The sequence below is a fragment of the Mesoplodon densirostris genome, chromosome 11 (assembly GCF_025265405.1).
Source record: "Mesoplodon densirostris isolate mMesDen1 chromosome 11, mMesDen1 primary haplotype, whole genome shotgun sequence".
In the NCBI taxonomy this organism is placed as follows: Eukaryota; Metazoa; Chordata; class Mammalia; order Artiodactyla; family Ziphiidae; genus Mesoplodon; species Mesoplodon densirostris.
The window spans coordinates 6,309,278-6,328,853 of NC_082671.1; the positions used below are offsets into that span (position 1 = coordinate 6,309,278).

Sequence of the window (19,576 nt, forward strand, 5' to 3'; positions counted from 1 at the left end):
TCCCTTGATCCACAGTCTATTCTTTTGCCAATGTCACACTTTACTGGTTATTGTAGCTTGCTAAGCTTGTAAGCCTTGAAATCAATTGCTGTAAGTTCCCCAACTTTGTTCTTTTTCAAAATTGTTTTGACTGTTTTAGGTCCTGTGTATTTCATATAAATTTTAGAATTAGCTTTATCTCCAAAATCACCTTATAAGGATTTTGATTGGGATTTAAATCTATAGATCACTTTGAAGAGAACAGATAACAGTACTGAGTCTTCCAACCAATGAACATAGTATATCTATTTATTTAGGTCTTTTAAATTTCTTTCAGTAACTAAAAACTCAGTTTTGTAGTTGCTAGGTCATTTTTCACAGCATCTTTTTACTTGAAGACATTTTAAGCTTGTCTTCAAGCTCTCTAAACACAGTAATCAACTATTTTATGGTCCGTGTCTCACAATTCCAGTGCCTCAAAAGTCTTTGTGTATCTGTTTTTAGGTTTCATTGTTCCTGTTGGTTTTCATTAGTGGTGTTTTATTTACTTACCCTTCACTTGGCATTAAACATTTTATTGAAGGATCATATGCGGGCATAAATGCTAAAGTATAACTGAGTATTTGCATCACCTTAAAATGCTACTCTAAAACATAACATTTTTTCAAAATACCATGGAAATAATCAGAATCAAGGAATTATTACTATTCATACTATTATAATAAAGCACGTTTTTACATATAAAAAAGCATTATCTGACAGTAGCTTGTCCTATCTGTAATTTATTGTCATCTACGATTAGCCTTTGAAACATCTCAGGCTAAGGCCAAGGCTAAGCACTGCTTACATGAGGACAACCATTGTGCAGTATGAGCACAGAGCTTCCAAAGGGCCAGGCTTCAGCACCAACATACAGAATACATATGATCCCACTGTATTAAAGTCAGGATCATGATGGAAATGATGAAAGACTGAAGCACAAGTTAGAACAGGGATAGTTCTAGTGGTTTGACCAAAAGTAGATGGAAAAAATCAAGTCCCTTCACTGCCCCACTTCTCCAAAGATCATCCCCTTTTATCCCTCAATATCTTGCTTTCTTGCTTTTGGTATGTGTGGTTAATAGCGCGGTCTAGAGCAAATATCTATGAGCCAAATTAATACGAACTCTTCAGAATGATGTGAATTAACACAAAGTTTCATCAGTGCTATACAGAGAACACACCAAAATACCAGCTCCAGGCAGGATCCCAGGATATCTTCGAAGTGACAGACAATTTAATTTTCAGATGATATGAACACTCACGTTCTGTTTACTTTCGCTTAGCGCTACTTAGCAGCAGGTGGATCAGAAAGGAAACTAGAAAGCTGCAGGCACCTGCATAAATACACACCCAGGTGGTTTTTAAAACCCCCATTTGCCCACACAGAGGCTCCATCCCAAGCACCCCCGTCATTTGTTCTCTGATCGAAACCAGCACCTGAAAAGAATGGCTTTGAGGACTCTAAACCGCAAGCTTTAGAAGTCAACAAGGTCACAAGAAGACATGATTTACTGGGTGTCATCGTGGGATGTGGCCTGTAGTCCTGCTCTCTTCTGGAAGTAACCCTTAGTATATATTATACAGTAGGTGGCGTCTACAACACAGTGGGTCAGGTAAGCACAGAACGCTTTTGATCATGAGTTCTAACTAACAGCCAAGTGACTAAATCTTAGCGTCACATCTGTGAGAGCACATGTGAAAGAAATCCATTGAAGAAGCTGAACGGATCATGTGAAACACTTCAGACTTCAGAAATGAGGCAGGAAACTGGGTCTGGCGGCTATACTTTAGATGATAAGTGGGCACGGCACACACAGAGTAAATTCTAAACCTGTGAAATTGAAATGAGGATGCCAGTTCTAATTATGATCACAGACAATATATTGTATCTAAAGTTAGTGGCTGCACTTTGACTACCTAACCTGAATCTTCCAATTAGAGTAAGGCTGAACTGCAGAGCTGATTAACTGGTATATACTTTTAGGTCTTCACTGTGTGTCTTAGATGGTAGATATAAGAGTTATTTCCTGGGTTTATGCACCCCTGAGGGAAATTGCAAGACTATCCTTTATCTCAAGCTTGTGCCTTGGAGGTTCCTGACACACTCATATGAATCGGTTTCATAAGCATCAGCAGAAGGTGAGAAACAGCCGTCTGTCTTTCTCATTTTTTACGTTCAACAATCACTTTGGGAAATTATTTGACTGGATCTACCAAAGCTAAACAGGTGCCTGGCCTACCGTCTACGAATTCCATCCCTAAGTATGTATCCAACAGAAATGCCAAAACATATGTTCTAGAATGTTCACAGCAACATTCGTCGCAATAATCAAAACCTGGAAACCACCCGAATGTCCACAAATAGTAGAATGACTAAACAACTGTGGTCCAGTCATGCAATGGAACGCTATGTGACAATGAGAATGAGCAATCTACAACCACAAACGGTACTATGGATAAATTTCACACACACCATACTGAGTGAAAGAAGCCAGATATGGGAGTATGTACAATAGGATTCCATCCACATAAATTACAAAAACACACCTAACTAACCTATGCTTTTCAAAGGTGGAGGGAGGGAATGTGGGTTAAGCGATGGGAAGGGAGCACAGGGCGACGCTGGGGTGCTGGCTGGTGACGTTCTGTTTCATCATCTGGGCGTTGGTGATGCTGGTGTTCAGTTGGTGAAAATGTGAGCTGTATATTTATGTGTGCTTTTCTTTATGTGTATTATATGCTAATAAAAGGTTAAGAACAACATCTGCATCAACCACAACAATTATAACAACTAAAACACTTCAGTCCCAAATGATTCAACAAGTTAACAGCACAAACAAAAGGAAAGGTCAGGAACTCAGGATTCGTGACCTGCACGTTCATTCCCCGTCTATCAGGTTAGACTGAACTCCAGGATGACAGTGTCTTCAGATCACAAAGATCTACAGAGATAAAATTGGTAAGAGCAGGATGTCTTCCTTCTTGCCGATAGATTATTTTTTCCTTTCCTGTTTTTTTAAACTGCAATTCATTTCTACAGCTGTTTTTATCGACGCTGGGACATGGACTGTTTCCGACACTGTCATCATTACCTTGCACACACTGCAGTATGGGAACTGAGAGCCTGGCAAGTCTGTTACAGGAAGAAAACAAGAGCCGAAATGCTTTGGGATCCTTGCACGAAAGCTAAGACAAATACTGCCTCTATATCCTGTGCAGTGTTGTCTGAGTTTGTAGGATAAACTTCTTGACCTGAATGGATGTTTAAATACGACCAATGGGAGGATGGTGGCTCAATATACTTTCGTGAATTAAAATGGACACTCTGGAAACAGACTTAATGTTCTGCAGCTGGCTGTCCCAATTTAAAACCTGTAACCTTTGTGACACTGTGGGAGAGGGCACGCTATAGTATCAGATGTCTGGAAGTAAATCCGAACTTAGTGACTTTTGGAAACACTGTTTTTGAGGTTGTTTCCCACCTACATATAACCATTTTTATAAACTGGTTAACCAGGAGTCCAGCTGCAAGAATGTTTGGATGTTTCCGTGTGGCTGGAATTCATCACAAACTTTCTTTGTCACTCCCCAAAGACTCTTTTATAGATGGACTAGTTAGTGACGCTAACGATGGCTAAAAATTCCTGATGGGACTAAAACTTTATAAAGCTACAGTGGGAAAAACAAAACAAAACAAAACATGTTGGTCAATCTCTCCTAATGCCGTATTAGGTATGACTGAGGCTGAGAAATTAAAAAGTTTGATGCAGCTTGCATCTAATGGAACCAGAATTCTTTTAATCAAAACGATAGTGTGTCTGGTAAAAAATACAAATGAATTGTAAGTGGGAAATCATTTAAAATCATCCTGTCTTATATGGAATTGATTTTTTTGTGTGTGTTTATATAGAGTATTGCATTTAAAATGAGGTGCCCTATATTGTGATGAGTCTAACTGGGGACTGAGTCACTCTAAAAAGTACAATATCAGATCTTTTACCCTGCGCTTTATGATACAGTATTTATATACATCTATTACTTTGGTAAATAACTTTTAATAATCGATGATCAAACTTCCTTCCTTTCACAAGCTGTACTTGCCAGTTAGCCATTTTGCTTTTTAAAAAAGTGCCACTCAAAACAAGCAGGCACCATGTTGCTGACATGGGTTCCTTCACCACGTGGGCCACTGGCTCTCCCAGAAGGACTTGCCTGCACCTGTTTGTCTTGAGGCTGCTTTGCTCCTCCAGACTATCTGAAGTTGAATTTTTAGTCTCTGTATTGTATTTCTACAACTTATCCCTTCTAACCAGTTTTTATGTAGGTAAGGGACGAAAGCAGGAGAGAAAGCAAACAGCCATGGAAAGAGATTTTTAAATTAAAAACGTAAAATAAAGTTCAGTACATCATAAAATGAATGAATGATTACGCCACATTTTGGTCATAGAAGCCAGCACTTGTATTATCCTAAGAGCATCCTTGAGAAAACGTTAAAATGAGGCTGGCTTCTTCCCGTCATCTAGCTTCTCTTTCTATTGCCTGTTAATGCCTACTCAGAGAATGCAAACTAATTTTAATGTTAGCCAAAGCCAAATACAAATGTGGAGGTAAATCTAAAGCTACTTAAGACAAAAATAGACGAGAAGGGGGAGGATTAGGGGCACATGCCTTATCCAAAGCTAAAAATAAGTCTGGCTTTCTAGTTTACCTACTATAGGATAATGCTAGAGTTCTTCTGAACATATATGGTTAAGGATTATTCAGTTTTATGTTATATGTCACTCAATTCTATTGATGACGTATAGGAGATGCTGATAGGAGATGCCAAGCCTCATTAGTTAAACAGAGCTTTTACAATGTAAAGTGGATTATTATTATTATACAATATCTTAACATTTTCAGAAAACGTTGTTATTTTTCTATCTGCTTACCTCTGACATATCATGCACCAGCAGGAGAGGAATACTTATTGTTGTGATGTCATGGGTGCAGCAAACCTTGAGTATGTTTCGGAGACCCATAATGGCAGGGTCCCGAGCAGTGATGTTTCCCGATTTCACGTTGTCGTCCACACAAAGATGGAAAGCAACATGTATTTCTGAGAGATTAGAATGCCGAGTAATGTAAAATTCTCCTGTGAACAGCAGATACAATCATGACTTTCAAATGCATAAGTCACACTCATCAGTGGGCTTCATAGACAACTGTAGTGGGCAGCCAGTGTGTTGAACCAGCAGAGGTGTTATCAGGAATGTCTGTTGGACTCAGGAAGCAAATATAATTAGTGCTCCTTCATTCTTGGAAAGAAGGGTGATGAAAAAAGAGGCCAAATGTACCTTAGGTTCCTAAATTGGTACGAAGAGACCACCAAGCTTATTTACTCATAAGTAGGTCAAATGAGTACTCGTCATCACTATATTGATGTAAATGCTCAAAACGTGGTACTGAACTCAACTTAACATGTAAAAACAGGCTCCTTGATGACCTGTCTTCCCTGCACCCTGAACCTGCTTCTCTCCATCACGGTTTAGGGGTCCAGTCCCCCTCCCGTTAGCTGCACAGGACAGAAACCAGGAGTTGCCCTTAATTACTTTCTTTCTCTCACTGCCTCTTCCCCAATCCAATTCACCACCAACTATTTTCAGTGTATCTGCAACATATACCTCAAATATCTCAAACCTGAGCATTCCAGTTTTATTGCTATCACCCTAGTTCATGCTGCCATCATTTCACTTAGGTTTCTGTAATAGCCTCTTAATTAACCTCTGCTCCTAGTCTTGCCCATCTACAAACCACATCCACATGTGCAGTTAAAATGATTTAAGTATAAATCAGATTATATCACTCTCCCATTTAACGTGGCTCACACGACACTCGGGAAAAAATCCAAACTCCGTCCTCTTGTCTCACCCTCTGCTCCTGCCTCAGCCACACAGACTCTGCTTAAGATCTTCAGACACACAGGGCTTGTTCCTGACCCAGGGCTGCTCCCCGAGAGAGGCTTTCCCCCAAGATTCTTGTCGACTGACTGCTTTTCGCCAATCACACCTCAGAGTGAAGGTCACCTCCTCCCAGAGGTCTTCCTTGACTGACCCATCTGACTGATATAGGACTCCCTCACCCCTCACTTATTCTCTTTCACACTGTTCTATGTTCTTCTCAGCACTGAAATTCTTCTGTTATTTGTTTATGAGGTTATTTTAAAGGGACCACTGTTTACATGCTGTGACTGTAGGGATTTTTTTCTCTCTTGTTTAATGTTCTATCTCTGGCACATGCAACAACAGGGCCTGGAACATAGAAGGTACTCAGTAAACATCTGTTCACTGAATGGGAAACAAATGTTTTGGACTGAATGCCGGCGCAGTGTTTATCAAACCTTAACATCCAGGCTTTCTGCAATCACTCTATCTTCTATGTAGCCACGCTAGCCATTGGCTTTTATATTCTGCAGTTTCTGTCAATATAAATAAAATATATAAAAAATATGTTTTTATAAACACACCTGCCTCACTGGAAAATCTGTTACGTCCTTCTAGGAAAACTCTGCTCTTCTAAGAACTATTCTTCTATCGCTAACCCACATCCTCACAAATTCTGCTCATCCTGGCTTCAAAGTCCTTATCTTAGGATTTTACTTATATTTACTTATAAACATATAGTAATTTTGAAGTATTGAATATACTTTGGCACAATGTTTAACCATTTCCAATTACTAGTGTACATAAGCTGTGCCCATGGATGCCACTGAAAGGCCCCAGGCAGAGGTCTTTTTTTGTCTTTAACTTATACAATAAAAGAACTAGATAAGCAGTAAAAGAGAAAGGCCAGGGACTTCCCTGGTGGCACAGTGGTTAAGAATCTGCCTGCCAATGCAGGGGACACGGGTTCGAGCCCTGGTCCGGGAAGATCCCACATGCCGCAGAGCAACTAAGCCCGTGTGCCACAACTACTGAGCCCGCGCTCTAGAGCCCGTGAGCCACATCTACTGAGCCCTCGTGCCACAACTACTGAAGCCCACGCACCTAGAGCCCGTGCTCTGCAACAAGAGAAGCCACGGCAATGAGAAGCCCGCGCACTGCAACGAAGAATAGCCCCCACTCGCCACAACTAGAGAAAGCCCGCGTGCAGCAACGAAGACCCAATGCACCCAAAAATATATAAATAACTAAATTTTAAAAAAAGAGAAAGGCCAGTGACAGATCTAAACAAACCAGACAAAGGAAAAGTAAAAAAAAAAAATTGTCCGGCGAGTAGTAGTATAGCAATTTCCCTGGCAGGCAATAAAAGACGCAGACTGCTTATCAGAGACCCAGTATATCCAATGAAGCGTCTCACCTCTTGAACTCCTACTGATGGTTCACATGATGGTACTCATAGCATTAAACATGGGCTACGGTCCAGGACTGAGGCTGAGGACTTAGTGGACAAGTCAGGTGCTCCTAATCCCCAAACTGGCACTGCTTCCTTTGACCTCAGATAACCTGTCCTGGGCCTCATTTTACCCGTTAGTAAGATGGGGGTCTCGGCGCTGGTAGTAGTAATCAAAATAACATAAAAAGGACCAGACTGGGTGTTAAAAAGATCTGGTCTCTAGCATTTATTGGCGGAATGATCTTGAGCAAATCAATTCAACTTACAGATCCTCTGTACTTCGTGAATTAAATGGGGAAAATAATGCCTGACTGCTCTCCTCAGAAAATCGTTTTGAGAATTAGATGATATAAACTACAAATACTTAGATAATGATAAAGCAAACCCACTGGTTAAAAGATACATAAATCAAACTTTTTCTTTGCAACTTCAAAATCTAAAAGCATTCTGTGATTTGGATCTTTCTCTCCTCCTGTACACTTCCTGGCCATGCAGCATCCTTTACCCAAATGGAAATTCAGATGCTATCAGCATAGCTAACTGAATTGTCACTACTTCTCTGCTAGTGAGGACTTCTGACACAGTCTTCTGATTTGCTGGTAATAATGAGATACTAACCTATAGGCTTTTTCCAAAAAGGAGCAAGAAGGAAAATAAATACAGCAGTAAAGAGTTAAGTTTAAAAAAAACCAGACGTTGGTACCTCCGGAACAGATAAGATTGGCACATTTTAAGAAAGCCACAAAATATAGATGATTTAAATTATGGATCTACGAAGAGAAATACAATAAATCCTGTCTCAATGAAGGTATTTTTAGATGGAGCGGAGGACAGTTTCCTGTTCCACATAGTGGAGGAAACAGCATGTGGTGATGCAATCTGCCACTAACATTATCCACTAAGGTGGGCTATCTGAGGTGGGAGCATATTCGGAAGCTGACGACCACAAGCGAACTGGCCAGGAGACAAGATGAGCACCAGGATTAAACGGAATGTGACCTATGTGTAGAAAATCCGGGGGAGGAAACAAACTTGGTTGTTTATGAACCTGCAACATTTACCATTTGGCTTAAAAGACTTTACACTTATAACGTCTACAAATAGGCCTTCCCTGTTATGCCCTGTCATACAAACACTGCCAAGGATCATCAGAGTGCATTCAACCTGGAAGAGGATCAAGAGAGTGAATTTCCAGCTGATAAAACAATATATCCAAGAATAATAAAGCAGATAAGAAACGGAAAGCAGGAAAATTTACGGGGAAATGGCAAAAAGAAAGGTTCTAAATCAGACGACCCGTGTTCTTTCCACATGTTCAACTGTTCACATCTCTATTTAGTATTGCTTATTTCATAGTAAAAATTATTCTTTGGTTCATTTAAGAAACTAAGAAACAATGTATAAAAGAGGACATTTGAAATAGCAAATAATGATTAGACGTATGTAACTGCTTGAGGAAGTTTTCTTGTATGGATCCAGGAAAAGTCAGTGCTACTATAAGAATAAAGATTTAGTTGCAGAACATTGTGACAGTGTGTTTATAGATGATAGATACAATGTTCTAAAGTGATACACTGACCAACAAAAATTGTATAAGGTACACCATAAGAACTTATGTTTCAAATCGATGATTTCAATGTATGTGATTATAAGGAGATTGCAGTTTAAAGTAAAATAATACTTACCAGGTAAAATATTTAAATAGTTTCTATCTGCATTCTTAGTCTTATCATCACTTCCTCCATTTCGGTTTCCAGAATCTATTCATAAGGTAGTAATGCAACGGGAAAGAACACAATAACATATGAAAGCACATTACGACTACTATTCCCCAAACAACCACAACAACAGCAAAAATTTACTAAGGATCTCTAGGTGCCAGGTAGTCAGATACATGCTTTACATGGATGGTCTCATTTAATTCTTACAAAATCCCTCTAACCACAGTCCTTTGAGGGACTGGTGTTCTCTTCACGTTATACACGGGAACAGAGGATTAGCGAGGAAGGCACAGGTAAGTGGTGGAACCAGGTCTTGATCCCACATGCTCAGACTCCAAAGCCTGTGGTCTTGACCACTTTAGACTTGCCAATCCCCTATTTTTCATCTGGGAGGTTCAGGGCACTAAGTGAACTACACATAAAATAACTTCATTAGACAGTTGTGGGGTGGCCAGCTTTATTTTTAGAATCTGAGTCACTGCTGTTGATATAACTTGTTCAGGACGATAAGCTAGTGGTTAGCAGCACCAGGAATCACCTGCTATTCAGCCCATTCCTGAAATTTGTTACTTCTTATCTAACACTATATACAATTTCTTTCAAACAGACGGGTGAGATTCTGTTTCAAATGGAATATTTTTCTTCAGATATTCAATAGTTTTTCTTTCTTTTTAGGAGGCATGATATTACTTTGAGGGATAAATGTTGGTAAAATAAGATATATCGCATTTGATCGTTCATTATTATGGTTGAACACAAATTATTTTATATATGTACATATATTTTTAATAGAAGATACATCTGAATTTTATAAGAATTCTATGAGAACTGAAAACTGCAGGATGAATATTAGCATTCAAAGTAGTTATCTTTAAGAGGCTGTATATTTATTCAAATTAAATATAAAGCTATATTGAAATGGCCTTCAACATCAGAAAATCACTTGAAAACAGAACTTCAAATGAGTAAACTGAAAATACCAAGGGAGCCTTATGGTTTCAAAAAAGTTCTGAATAAAAGTAACCTAATATTTTTACCCACTGACTACTTTGAGTAACTGATTTACAACATCATACCTTGTAAATGCATATATTTTATAAATAGACAGAGGGAGAGAGAAGCATAGAGAGAAGACTCTGTGTTGCCAGAATCCACATGTAATGCAACAGTCTGATTCTCATACAGACCCATGTAATTGATAGGCTTCGAATAAATGTCTGCTCACAGTGCAGAAAACAAAAAACGATAAATGAAGACTCTAATTTTGTTCACATAGGATATAAACAGACAGAATCCCTACTAAGTAAACAAGAAAGAACAGTTTATAGTCCATCTCCCTTTCCATGTTTCAATGGTAATACCTTGTAATACTAAGAAGATGGCTAAATTTTTTTTAATGTGTATAAAACATGTACAAAAAATGAAGTTGCTTTTGGCTTATCATGAACCACAGAAATATAAAGATGCTGATATAATAGGCACAGTGAGAAAAACAATGGAATGTCTTAGAATAGACAGTACTTGCGTATCAGGATGTAAACGTGTAGAACAAACACGTGGGCATGCTCAGAAAAGGAAAAGATGGAGAAAGTATTTTTGCAAAACTCTTCTATAACACACGGGTTCCTCTAAGAAAGTAGTCTTTTATAAACCTACTTGTTTCACTGACTCACTTAAACCACAAAATAGTTGCTTGAACAAGAACAAAATACTACCATGATGTACACACGTTGCCTTAACCGTATGTGGTTTAAAAACTTCCTCTCATAAATAAACTTTGCGTCCTCCGCCTTCTCCCACACCTGTCATGATCTCAATCTTCATGCTTTTAGTTACTACTAAGAATAATAGTTGAATGTGTCTGATCACATCCTTGCTAGTTTGAATGAGATGGAGGAAGGAGATGGCAGAAGAATAAGAGGACAGACTGTAATTTTCTGAAAGGTCCTTCGTTGGGATACACTTCCACACCGATTTCCCAAGACTCAGCCTGGCTCTGTTGTATGTAACAGACATTGCCACTACAAAGCCATGGTTACCCGGAGTGGAAATACAAACTGGTGGGGCCGCTATGGACAGCAGTTGCTGACACTATCAAAATTACAAATGTATGTGCCCTTTAGCTCAGGAATTTCTCTTTACAAATCTATTCCATAGATATGCTCAGGGCTTCCCTGGTGGCGCAGTGGTTGAGAGTCCGCCTGCCAATGCAGGGGACACGGGTTCGTGCCCCGGTCCGGGAAGATCCCACGTGCCGCAGAGCGGCTGGACCCGTGAGCCATGGCCACTGAGCCTGCGTGTCTGGAGCCTGTGCTCCACAACGGGAGAGGCCACAACAGTGAGAGGCCCACGTACCAAAAAAAAACAAAACAAAACAAAACAAAAAAAAAACAAAAAAACTCATAGATATGCTCAGTCACGCATGACGATATATGTGTAAGGTTATTCATGCATTATTACTTATAAGAGCAAAACTTGGGAACAGATAAAATGTCTATCAATAGGGAACTGATCACTAATGGGATATCCTGCAGGGGAACACTATCCAGCAGTGAGAAGCTCTAAGGATGCTCTTTCTGTACAGATATGAAATGATGTCCAAGATAAACTATCCAGTGAGAAAAAGCAGAGGACAGAGAAGTGTGCAGAGAAAGTTGCCATTTGTGTGAAAAGGCAAAATACATAAATACACACATACACCCGCTCACACACACACACATAAACATGTCCGGAAGGTACATGTGACACAGCACTGGCTGCCTCTGGAGCAGGAAACTGGATGGCTGGTGGACAGAGATACAGAGACTTTCACTGTATGCTCTTTTGTACAGTTTGAATTGTGAATCTGCAGATTGTTTTACCTATTTTAGAAATGATTAAAATATAAATAAAATGCTTTTTTAAAAACCTACTGAATAAACACGAAAACTACCGTGACTGCTAATCAAGTTGAGCCTAGAGAGCTGCATTCTAGAATTCTAGCATCAAGAGAACAGGAGGAATTCCTCATGGGGTAGAGAACAAAGACACCAAGCAAAGATACAGCAGTCTCTCTCTCTGTTTACTAAAAGATACAAACCATGTGAACCCAAAGTATATAAGGGTTTCTTTGAAACACTGCAGTTGCAAAACAAACAAACAAGACAGACATCCAAAGTACCAGAAGTAGATTTAAAGGTCTGACCAGCAACCGTTTAAAACCCTGCCGTATTTTATTTCCTGGGCAAGACATCAAGTTTCCATAAGAAATAATAAAACACTGAGTATGCACTCAAGCCAGATAGAAGCATGTATTATAATTTTATGCCTGTGACATAACATGAAATGTCAGAAAAATAAGAAAAACATACCTTATGTATATTTTTAAATGAATACTACTCTTATATTTTTTAGCTCCTAACTAAACAGACTTATGGCACCAATTTAATTTTTAAAAAGACTACTTTTTAAACTTTCATTTTTCAATTAAAGATAGCAGAACTACTCCATAATTTGTTTTCTTTTATGTCTTCCCTAAGGTCTCCTTAGGCATAAATAGAAATCTTCTCAAGAAAAATGCCATGAACTTCTTCCATAGCTTTAAAATCATCTTCCAGTAAATTTCCTAGAAGGATGTTCAGATTGTGGATAAATATAGAAAAAGCAGGACATAATTCTAAACTTAGTAATTTTTTAAAAGAACAACCAAAACCAATTCTTGTAACTGACTTTGTGCTACCTAAGTGGATCAAAGATGGAACATATAAAAAGTGTATATTTTGGGCTATTTACCCTATGATTTCAATGTCCTTTATAGTACTAATTATATCCATTTTAGAGATGTAGAACTTGGATCAAAAGATCACCAACTTTCCACTGAGTGCCTACTTCAAGTATAACTATGGAATTGAATTTTAAAAACAGTTTTTCTAAGGATCTTGAACAAAATCACACAAACAAGGAAATTAAGAACAGAATTCAAGCTTCTAAAGACCTTGAATTTTGTTCTTAATTTCTTTCTTGCATCTTCCCACCAATACAACTCTCTCTACTTCAGATGGCCCATATGCTAGGAGAGTGCTTAAGGACAGAACATCCTGAAAGTGAAATTTTTAAAAATCTGAGTTTCACTGACCGTGTGATTCTTTCAGCTTGCTCCTGCGCTGGGTTCTGGCATAAAGTACCACCTGCTGGACAACCTCCAGCTGCTCTTCAATTCGGGGAAAATGAAAGTCAGTGCATTCTTGGCAAACTGTGGCGAAATCTAAGGGATCCAACACAGTTACGAACTTCTAAAGGTGAAGTATCAAGTATTTAGTATTTACTTACAGACAATGAGATCTAGCAGAGAGAGAATATAGCATTCACAAGGACAACTTCTCATACTTGTCCTTTCAATAATTATGTCTTACTAAGTTAGGGGACAACAATTTGGTTTTGATCAGAAACTTAATCTCTCAATCGCCCAGAAGAGTAAACAATTAATAGGCAAGGAAATTTTAATATAAGTCCAAACCTTCTTTAAATAATACATACTTTGATCATAATCCAGTCCCCAAAAGTGCTAAGAAATGTAAGGTTCTTTTATTTATAATAGAAAATAAACTCTATTCAAGCTTCTTTTAAAAACAGTTATAGGGCTTCCCTGGTGGCGCAGTGGTTGAGAGTCCGCCTGCCAATGCAGGGGATACAGGTTCGTGCCCCGGTCTGGGAAGATCCCACATGCCGTGGAGCGGCTGGGCCTGTGAGCCATGGCCACTGAGCCTGTGCATCCGGAGCCTGTGCTCCGTAACAGCAGAGGCCAGAACAGTGAGAGGCTCGTGTACCGCAAAAAAAAAAAAAAAAAAAAAAAAAAAAAAAAAAAACCGTTATACATTTGAATATACTTTATATATTAAAATTTTTTTAATAATCATAAAAAATTAATTGTACTAAGAGGGAAAGTAGAATTTTACCTAGAATATTTAAGAAATAGGTTATTTAAAAGAAGAAAGAAAAAAAGGACAAATGGATGAACTAAAATTCACTGAGTCAGAATCTGCTCCTTTTTGAAAAATACATTTATATCTTGATTATTCTTTTTGTTATACCTTGAAACAAGGATCCTGTACGAGTATTATCTACAATGTGGTAGAATTTTAAGAAAAATGAAATACCTGAAGCACACTAGGCCTGCTAAAGTATGAAACAAATCTCAAATGGCAGTGTCTGGGTATGTGTGCTGTTTGGTCTACTTGAATACTGGGGTGACTCATGCCTTTTTTTAAGTTTTTCACTAATTCCTTTCTTTTTAGAATGGTATTAAATGGAGAACTTTAATGGCATAAATATGCATAATGTTAACTTACCTCTTTTAATACCACTATATGAATTGATTCGGTTATCCACTAGCAACACCAGGCCACAGAGGGACGTGGAGTAAAGCGACAGTGCTGTCTGGAGTCGGTGGAGCTTCACACCGCTTCGGTGGCTCCTCTTGTGCTTACAGAAATCCAGCATATCTGCTCTCAGCAACCTCAGGTTATGCATGGTCTTCAACTGGGCTCCTGGGGGTAGGCAACAGGCCCAGAAAGATACTTAGACAGCTGCAGAAAGCCAGCAGGGCAGGAGGCAAATCTCTGTGGCAAGAATCCAGATAAATCTGTGCTACGAATAATTAAAATGGGCCTTGCAATTTTCTATTTGAATAACTATTAACATTTCATCTTTCTATTTGCAAAGAAATAATATATGAGCTAAAATAGAAAACTTATAGCCAATAAACTCTAGGCTTTCTTGGAGCAGAACACGATTTTTAATAAAAAGAACCTGGGTATATTCTACTCATATGCTAGGGATTTTTCTCTTACAGCATTAAAAAATGTTTCACAGGTTACAATAAATTGTGACTGCAAAAAATTAATATACTTACCTAAGTGAATAGTAAAACTTTCTTCTAACTTTCTCTGTTCCTCATAAATCCTTCCATTTGCTTCAGCGGATTCTCTGAGCTGACTCGGTTGAACTTTAATTTCCTCACTGAAATTGAAAAAATTATTGATATGCTTTTTTTTCTTTTTTGTATGTTTGTCAAAAACCTTTCCTAAAGGAAAGCAAGCTTTACAGTGAAATGAGATGAAACAGCAGGAAGTAGCACTTAATTTATTCCTAAATTTATCCTTTATCCATGGGGACAAGTAAGATCATTAACACAGGTTGTAAAATTCCTACTTATTCTTTCATTTCTTTGGTTATTTCTTTCAGTAAGTGATGCATATTTTTTTAGTCATTACAATATCGATTATATGTCATCATTTAATATTTCTTAGTAGCCTAAGAAAATGATTAAATGAAGTAACTAACATTAATATGTTTAAAATGACATTTTAATATATCCTCTATCAGCCTTAGGGCTGGCGAAACTAGAAAATAAGTGAAGTGATAGAAATGAAAATGAAAAATTAAACTGTCAAATAAATGTCAAATAATAAAAAAAGATGAAGCTCGTTTTGATGTATTCATATCCTCTTTTTTTTTTTGTTTTACCATTTCCTGCTTTTTCACCACCAACAGTCTCCCATTAAAGGACTTCTCTCTTCACTCTACTCTGCCCTGGCACTTCGGAAAAGGTTTCCATGGAGGCACCAGAACTGTACAACTGTTCAATTCAAATTTCATGGTGAGCTGAAGATGGTATAAGCCTGTAACAGTCATCCACGCCCCTGACTACATTTTGGGGGTCAATCCAAACAGTCTCATTAGCGTCACTGATTGACTTCATTAGTAAATATGGCAAATTTAAACCCCAAAGTAAATTCATATAAATTTATATTAATAAAATATCCTCATCTTAGGACACAGAAAGCCACAAGAGAATGATGTTCCCATGCTAATAGCAAGAAAAGCCTAGATAACCCATAAGATCATAAATTTTCTGGAGCTCATCAGAGATTTGAGGTAACAAGGCAACCAAGAAACTAAATTCTAAAGTGTGACACGCTTTAGAAGGAGAGACAGGACACACAGATAGTTTTCAGTTTGGGCAGAGCACAGTAGAAGTGGGTTGCTGTAATGTATATAAGAGGGTAAGAAAAAATCAGCTAAAATTTTAACAAATTCGTGAAGGTCAAGTATGGGCTAGCATGTCCATTTAGAACAGCTATGAGCTCCAGGCACCAGGGGACTTTGCATATGCTCTTGCAAACTCTTTCCTGTTGGCCTCCACCAGGCGCTTCCAAGAAAACCTTGGGGGCAGGGCAAGAGAAGAGACAGGCCACTCGGTGGCACAGGCAGATGTGCTAAAGTGCCCCAAGCCCAAGGCCCCGATCTGCTGGACTTACCTAAGACTGAAGCTGGACAAAGACCACAGAGACCCGCCTCCCACCCCTGACCAGGAGCCTGGCATCAAGTAACAACAACGTTAGTCTACTGCTGGCGGGTGGGCAGAGCAACAGCACACACGGGGACCTGCTGCTGTGGCACAGGCCTGCAAAGGCTACTGAAAGCTGAGGGTGGAGCAGGATGACGGAGGAGAACAGTCTAGAAGCCAAAGCCCCACTCTCAACACAAACTGGCAGCAGTGCACTGTTGTAGAAAAGGAAGCCTGCGGTGGACTGAAGAGCAGAAACCAAACACAGCCCAACTGCTGACTAGACTTCCATAACCTTCACATCAACGGCCTGCTCATTTCTGGGCATAAGTACAATTGACCTCAGTCTCTTCTTTTCTAATACACACAACAGCCAGCATTCAGTTTTAAAAAGAGAGAGAGAAACAGAGAGGGGGAAAGACCTAAAAAAGCAAGCAAAAATAGATAAATAACCCACTGTCAAGAGAGAAAGCAATCAACAGAAACAGACTTAGAGATGACCCAGATATTGGGGCTAAAAGAAAGGGACTTTCAAATAACTATGACTAACATGCTAAAATATTTAGTGTAAAACAACACACAGGACAGATAAGGAATTTCAGCAAAGAGAGAAGTACTAGAAATAAAACATGCTATCAGATCGATGATCACAGATGTCAATTCCTTTGACAGGCTCATCAGCAGACCACCAATCATTTTATGATGCCATCATTACCCTGATATCAAAACCAAATGAAGATATTATAAGAAAAACAAAGTTACAGACCAACATATATACAGTGGATGTATTTATTTACTATTTTATAGTGGATATATTTAAATTTACATATAATATATATGAAATAATACATCATGAGTTACATGTATAAACTTGAACTATACAATTTCTAGAAGAAAACATAGGAGAAAACCTTTGTGATCTTGAATTAGGCAATGATAACTGAGATAAGAAACAAACCATTTAAAAATTGATAAATTAGGGCTTCCCTGGTGGCGCAGTGGTTGAGAGTCCGCCTGCCAATGCAGGGGACACGGGTTCGTGCCCCGGTCCGGGAAGATCCCACATGTCGCGGAGTGGCTGGGCCCGTGAGCCATGGCCGCTGAGCCTGTGCGTCCGGAGCCTGGGCTCCGCAACGGGAGAGGCCACAGCAGTGAGAGGCCCGCGTATCGCAAAAAAAAAAAAATTGATAAATTACACTTAATTAAAATGAAAAACTTTGCTCTTCAAAAGAAACCATTAAGAAAATGAAACAACAAGCCACAGCATGAGAGAAAATATTTGTAAAACACATATCTGATGATAGACCTGTATCCAGAATATATAGAGAACTTTCACAACTCAATAATAATAATGGAAAAAAAAAAGGAGAGGTATGGATAGAAGATCAGCACGTGAAAAAATGTTCAATGTTAGTAGCCGTCCAGGAAATGCAAAGTAAAACCACAATGAGACGCCACTACAAAACCTACTAGAATTGCTGAATATCACCACCAGGTGCTGAGGAGGGTGAGGAGCCCCTGGGACCCTCCCACATTGGTGGTGGGAGTGCGAGATGGTACAGCCACTTTGGAGAACCAGCTTCTTATAAAATTAAGCACACCATGGATTTTACTTCCCATGTTTTCCAGCAATCTCACTCCTAGGTATTTACATAAGAAAATTATAAACATATGTCTATAGAAAGACCAATATGTGAATGTTTATAGCCGCTTTATTTATAATTGCCGAAATACTTTGAATGTCCACCACTGAGTGAATGGATAAACAAAGAATAACAGAGCAATAAAAAGGGAAGAACCACTCATAAATGCAACAACATGAATGAGTCTCAAAAGCGTTATGTCAAGTGAAGGAAGAAAGACACAAACTGCTACATACAGCTTGATTCCATTTATATGACATTTTGTAAAAATCAAAATGACAGGGACAGAAATCAGATCAGGTTGCCACAAGCTGGGCAAGGGGAAGGGGGGTTAATATAAAGGTATAAAAAGGAAATGCTATGTCTTGATTGCAGTGATGGTTTCATGACTAATTAAGTTTGTCAAAACTCATCAAAATGTAAACCTAAAACAAGTGACTTTTACTCTATGTAATTTATCCTTCAATAGACCTGACTTTAAACAAAAGGGCAAAAACGGACATATATACACTACCAAATGTAAAACAGATAGCCAGTGTAAAGCAGCTGCATAGCACAGGGAGATCAGTTCGGTGCTTTGTGACCACCTAGAGGGGTGGGATAGGGAGGGTGGGAGGGAGACGCAAGAGGGAGGAGATATGGGGATATATGTATATGTATAACTGATTCACTTTGTTATAAAGCAGAAACTAACACAACATTGTAAAGCAATTATACTCCAATAAAGATGTTAAAAAAATAAACAAATAAATAAATTTTTTAAATTGATCAATCTCACACAGGAGTTCTATACGTAGTTATGTTGAAAACGGGTTTCTGCTCCCCAAGGAAATCCCTATCAAAAAGGAAAGCAAACTAACCAAGTCACAGTAAAAACACTCTTTCCTAGGAATATTTGGTTTTTAAAGCAGCAGCAGCTAGAGGCCAATATTTACACAAAGGTATTGATCCTACAGAATGAATTTCTGAAACTAGAGGAGTAAAGCAAGAGATAATTTTTGCAGCAAGAGGCTTTCTTAGCTTCCATAGGTTGATGACTTCCTACTTTTTTGACCACAATATAGAGTACATATTTCACATTTTGGCTCCATGCACACATGAGTAACGTGCTGATACTTTTTTCCCTAGTCTATTCTATTCAGTTCTGTTCCATTCAATTCCATTCCATTTTATTGTCATTTTTAAAAGTCCAATTGGAAAGTAAAGGATCTAGCATGGTCCCTGGCAGACTGCAACCAGCAATTTGAGAAACACCATTGGACCTTATAGTACACAGGTGTTCCCAGCCTGTCTGTCGCCTCACCTGTCCCTCTGTATTGTATTCAGCACTATTTTCATTTGAAATGAGGGGGATATATATGTTAGTGTCCAGGAGGTTATCCCATTTCTAATTATAAAAAATTGTTTAAATATTTCTAAGGTGTTGTCTTGGGGAAAACAACAACACAAATGACAGATTATAATAAGAGATGATACAGACTGTGTCAGGT

At 38.6% G+C, this 19,576-nt stretch overlaps 1 protein-coding gene across 2 annotated transcripts in view; it reads right to left on the minus strand.

Moving 5' to 3' along the window:
• C11H12orf4 (chromosome 11 C12orf4 homolog) overlaps positions 1-19,576 on the minus strand; it is a 38,165-nt gene that overhangs the window by 7,823 nt on the left and 10,766 nt on the right. The window contains exons 7-12 of one of the 2 annotated variants that reach the window (XM_060112909.1): positions 15,007-15,113; positions 14,444-14,641; positions 13,231-13,359; positions 9,081-9,155; positions 4,953-5,155; positions 752-1,852 (exon numbers count right to left, since the gene is read on the minus strand). In XM_060112909.1, the coding sequence (XP_059968892.1) occupies positions 1,847-1,852; positions 4,953-5,155; positions 9,081-9,155; positions 13,231-13,359; positions 14,444-14,641; positions 15,007-15,113 (718 nt within the window). In that variant the 3' untranslated portion in view covers positions 752-1,846. Of the gene's footprint in view, positions 1-751; positions 1,853-4,952; positions 5,156-9,080; positions 9,156-13,230; positions 13,360-14,443; positions 14,642-15,006; positions 15,114-19,576 lie in introns of those variants that run through there. The other variant, XM_060112908.1, reaches the window with a different exon arrangement.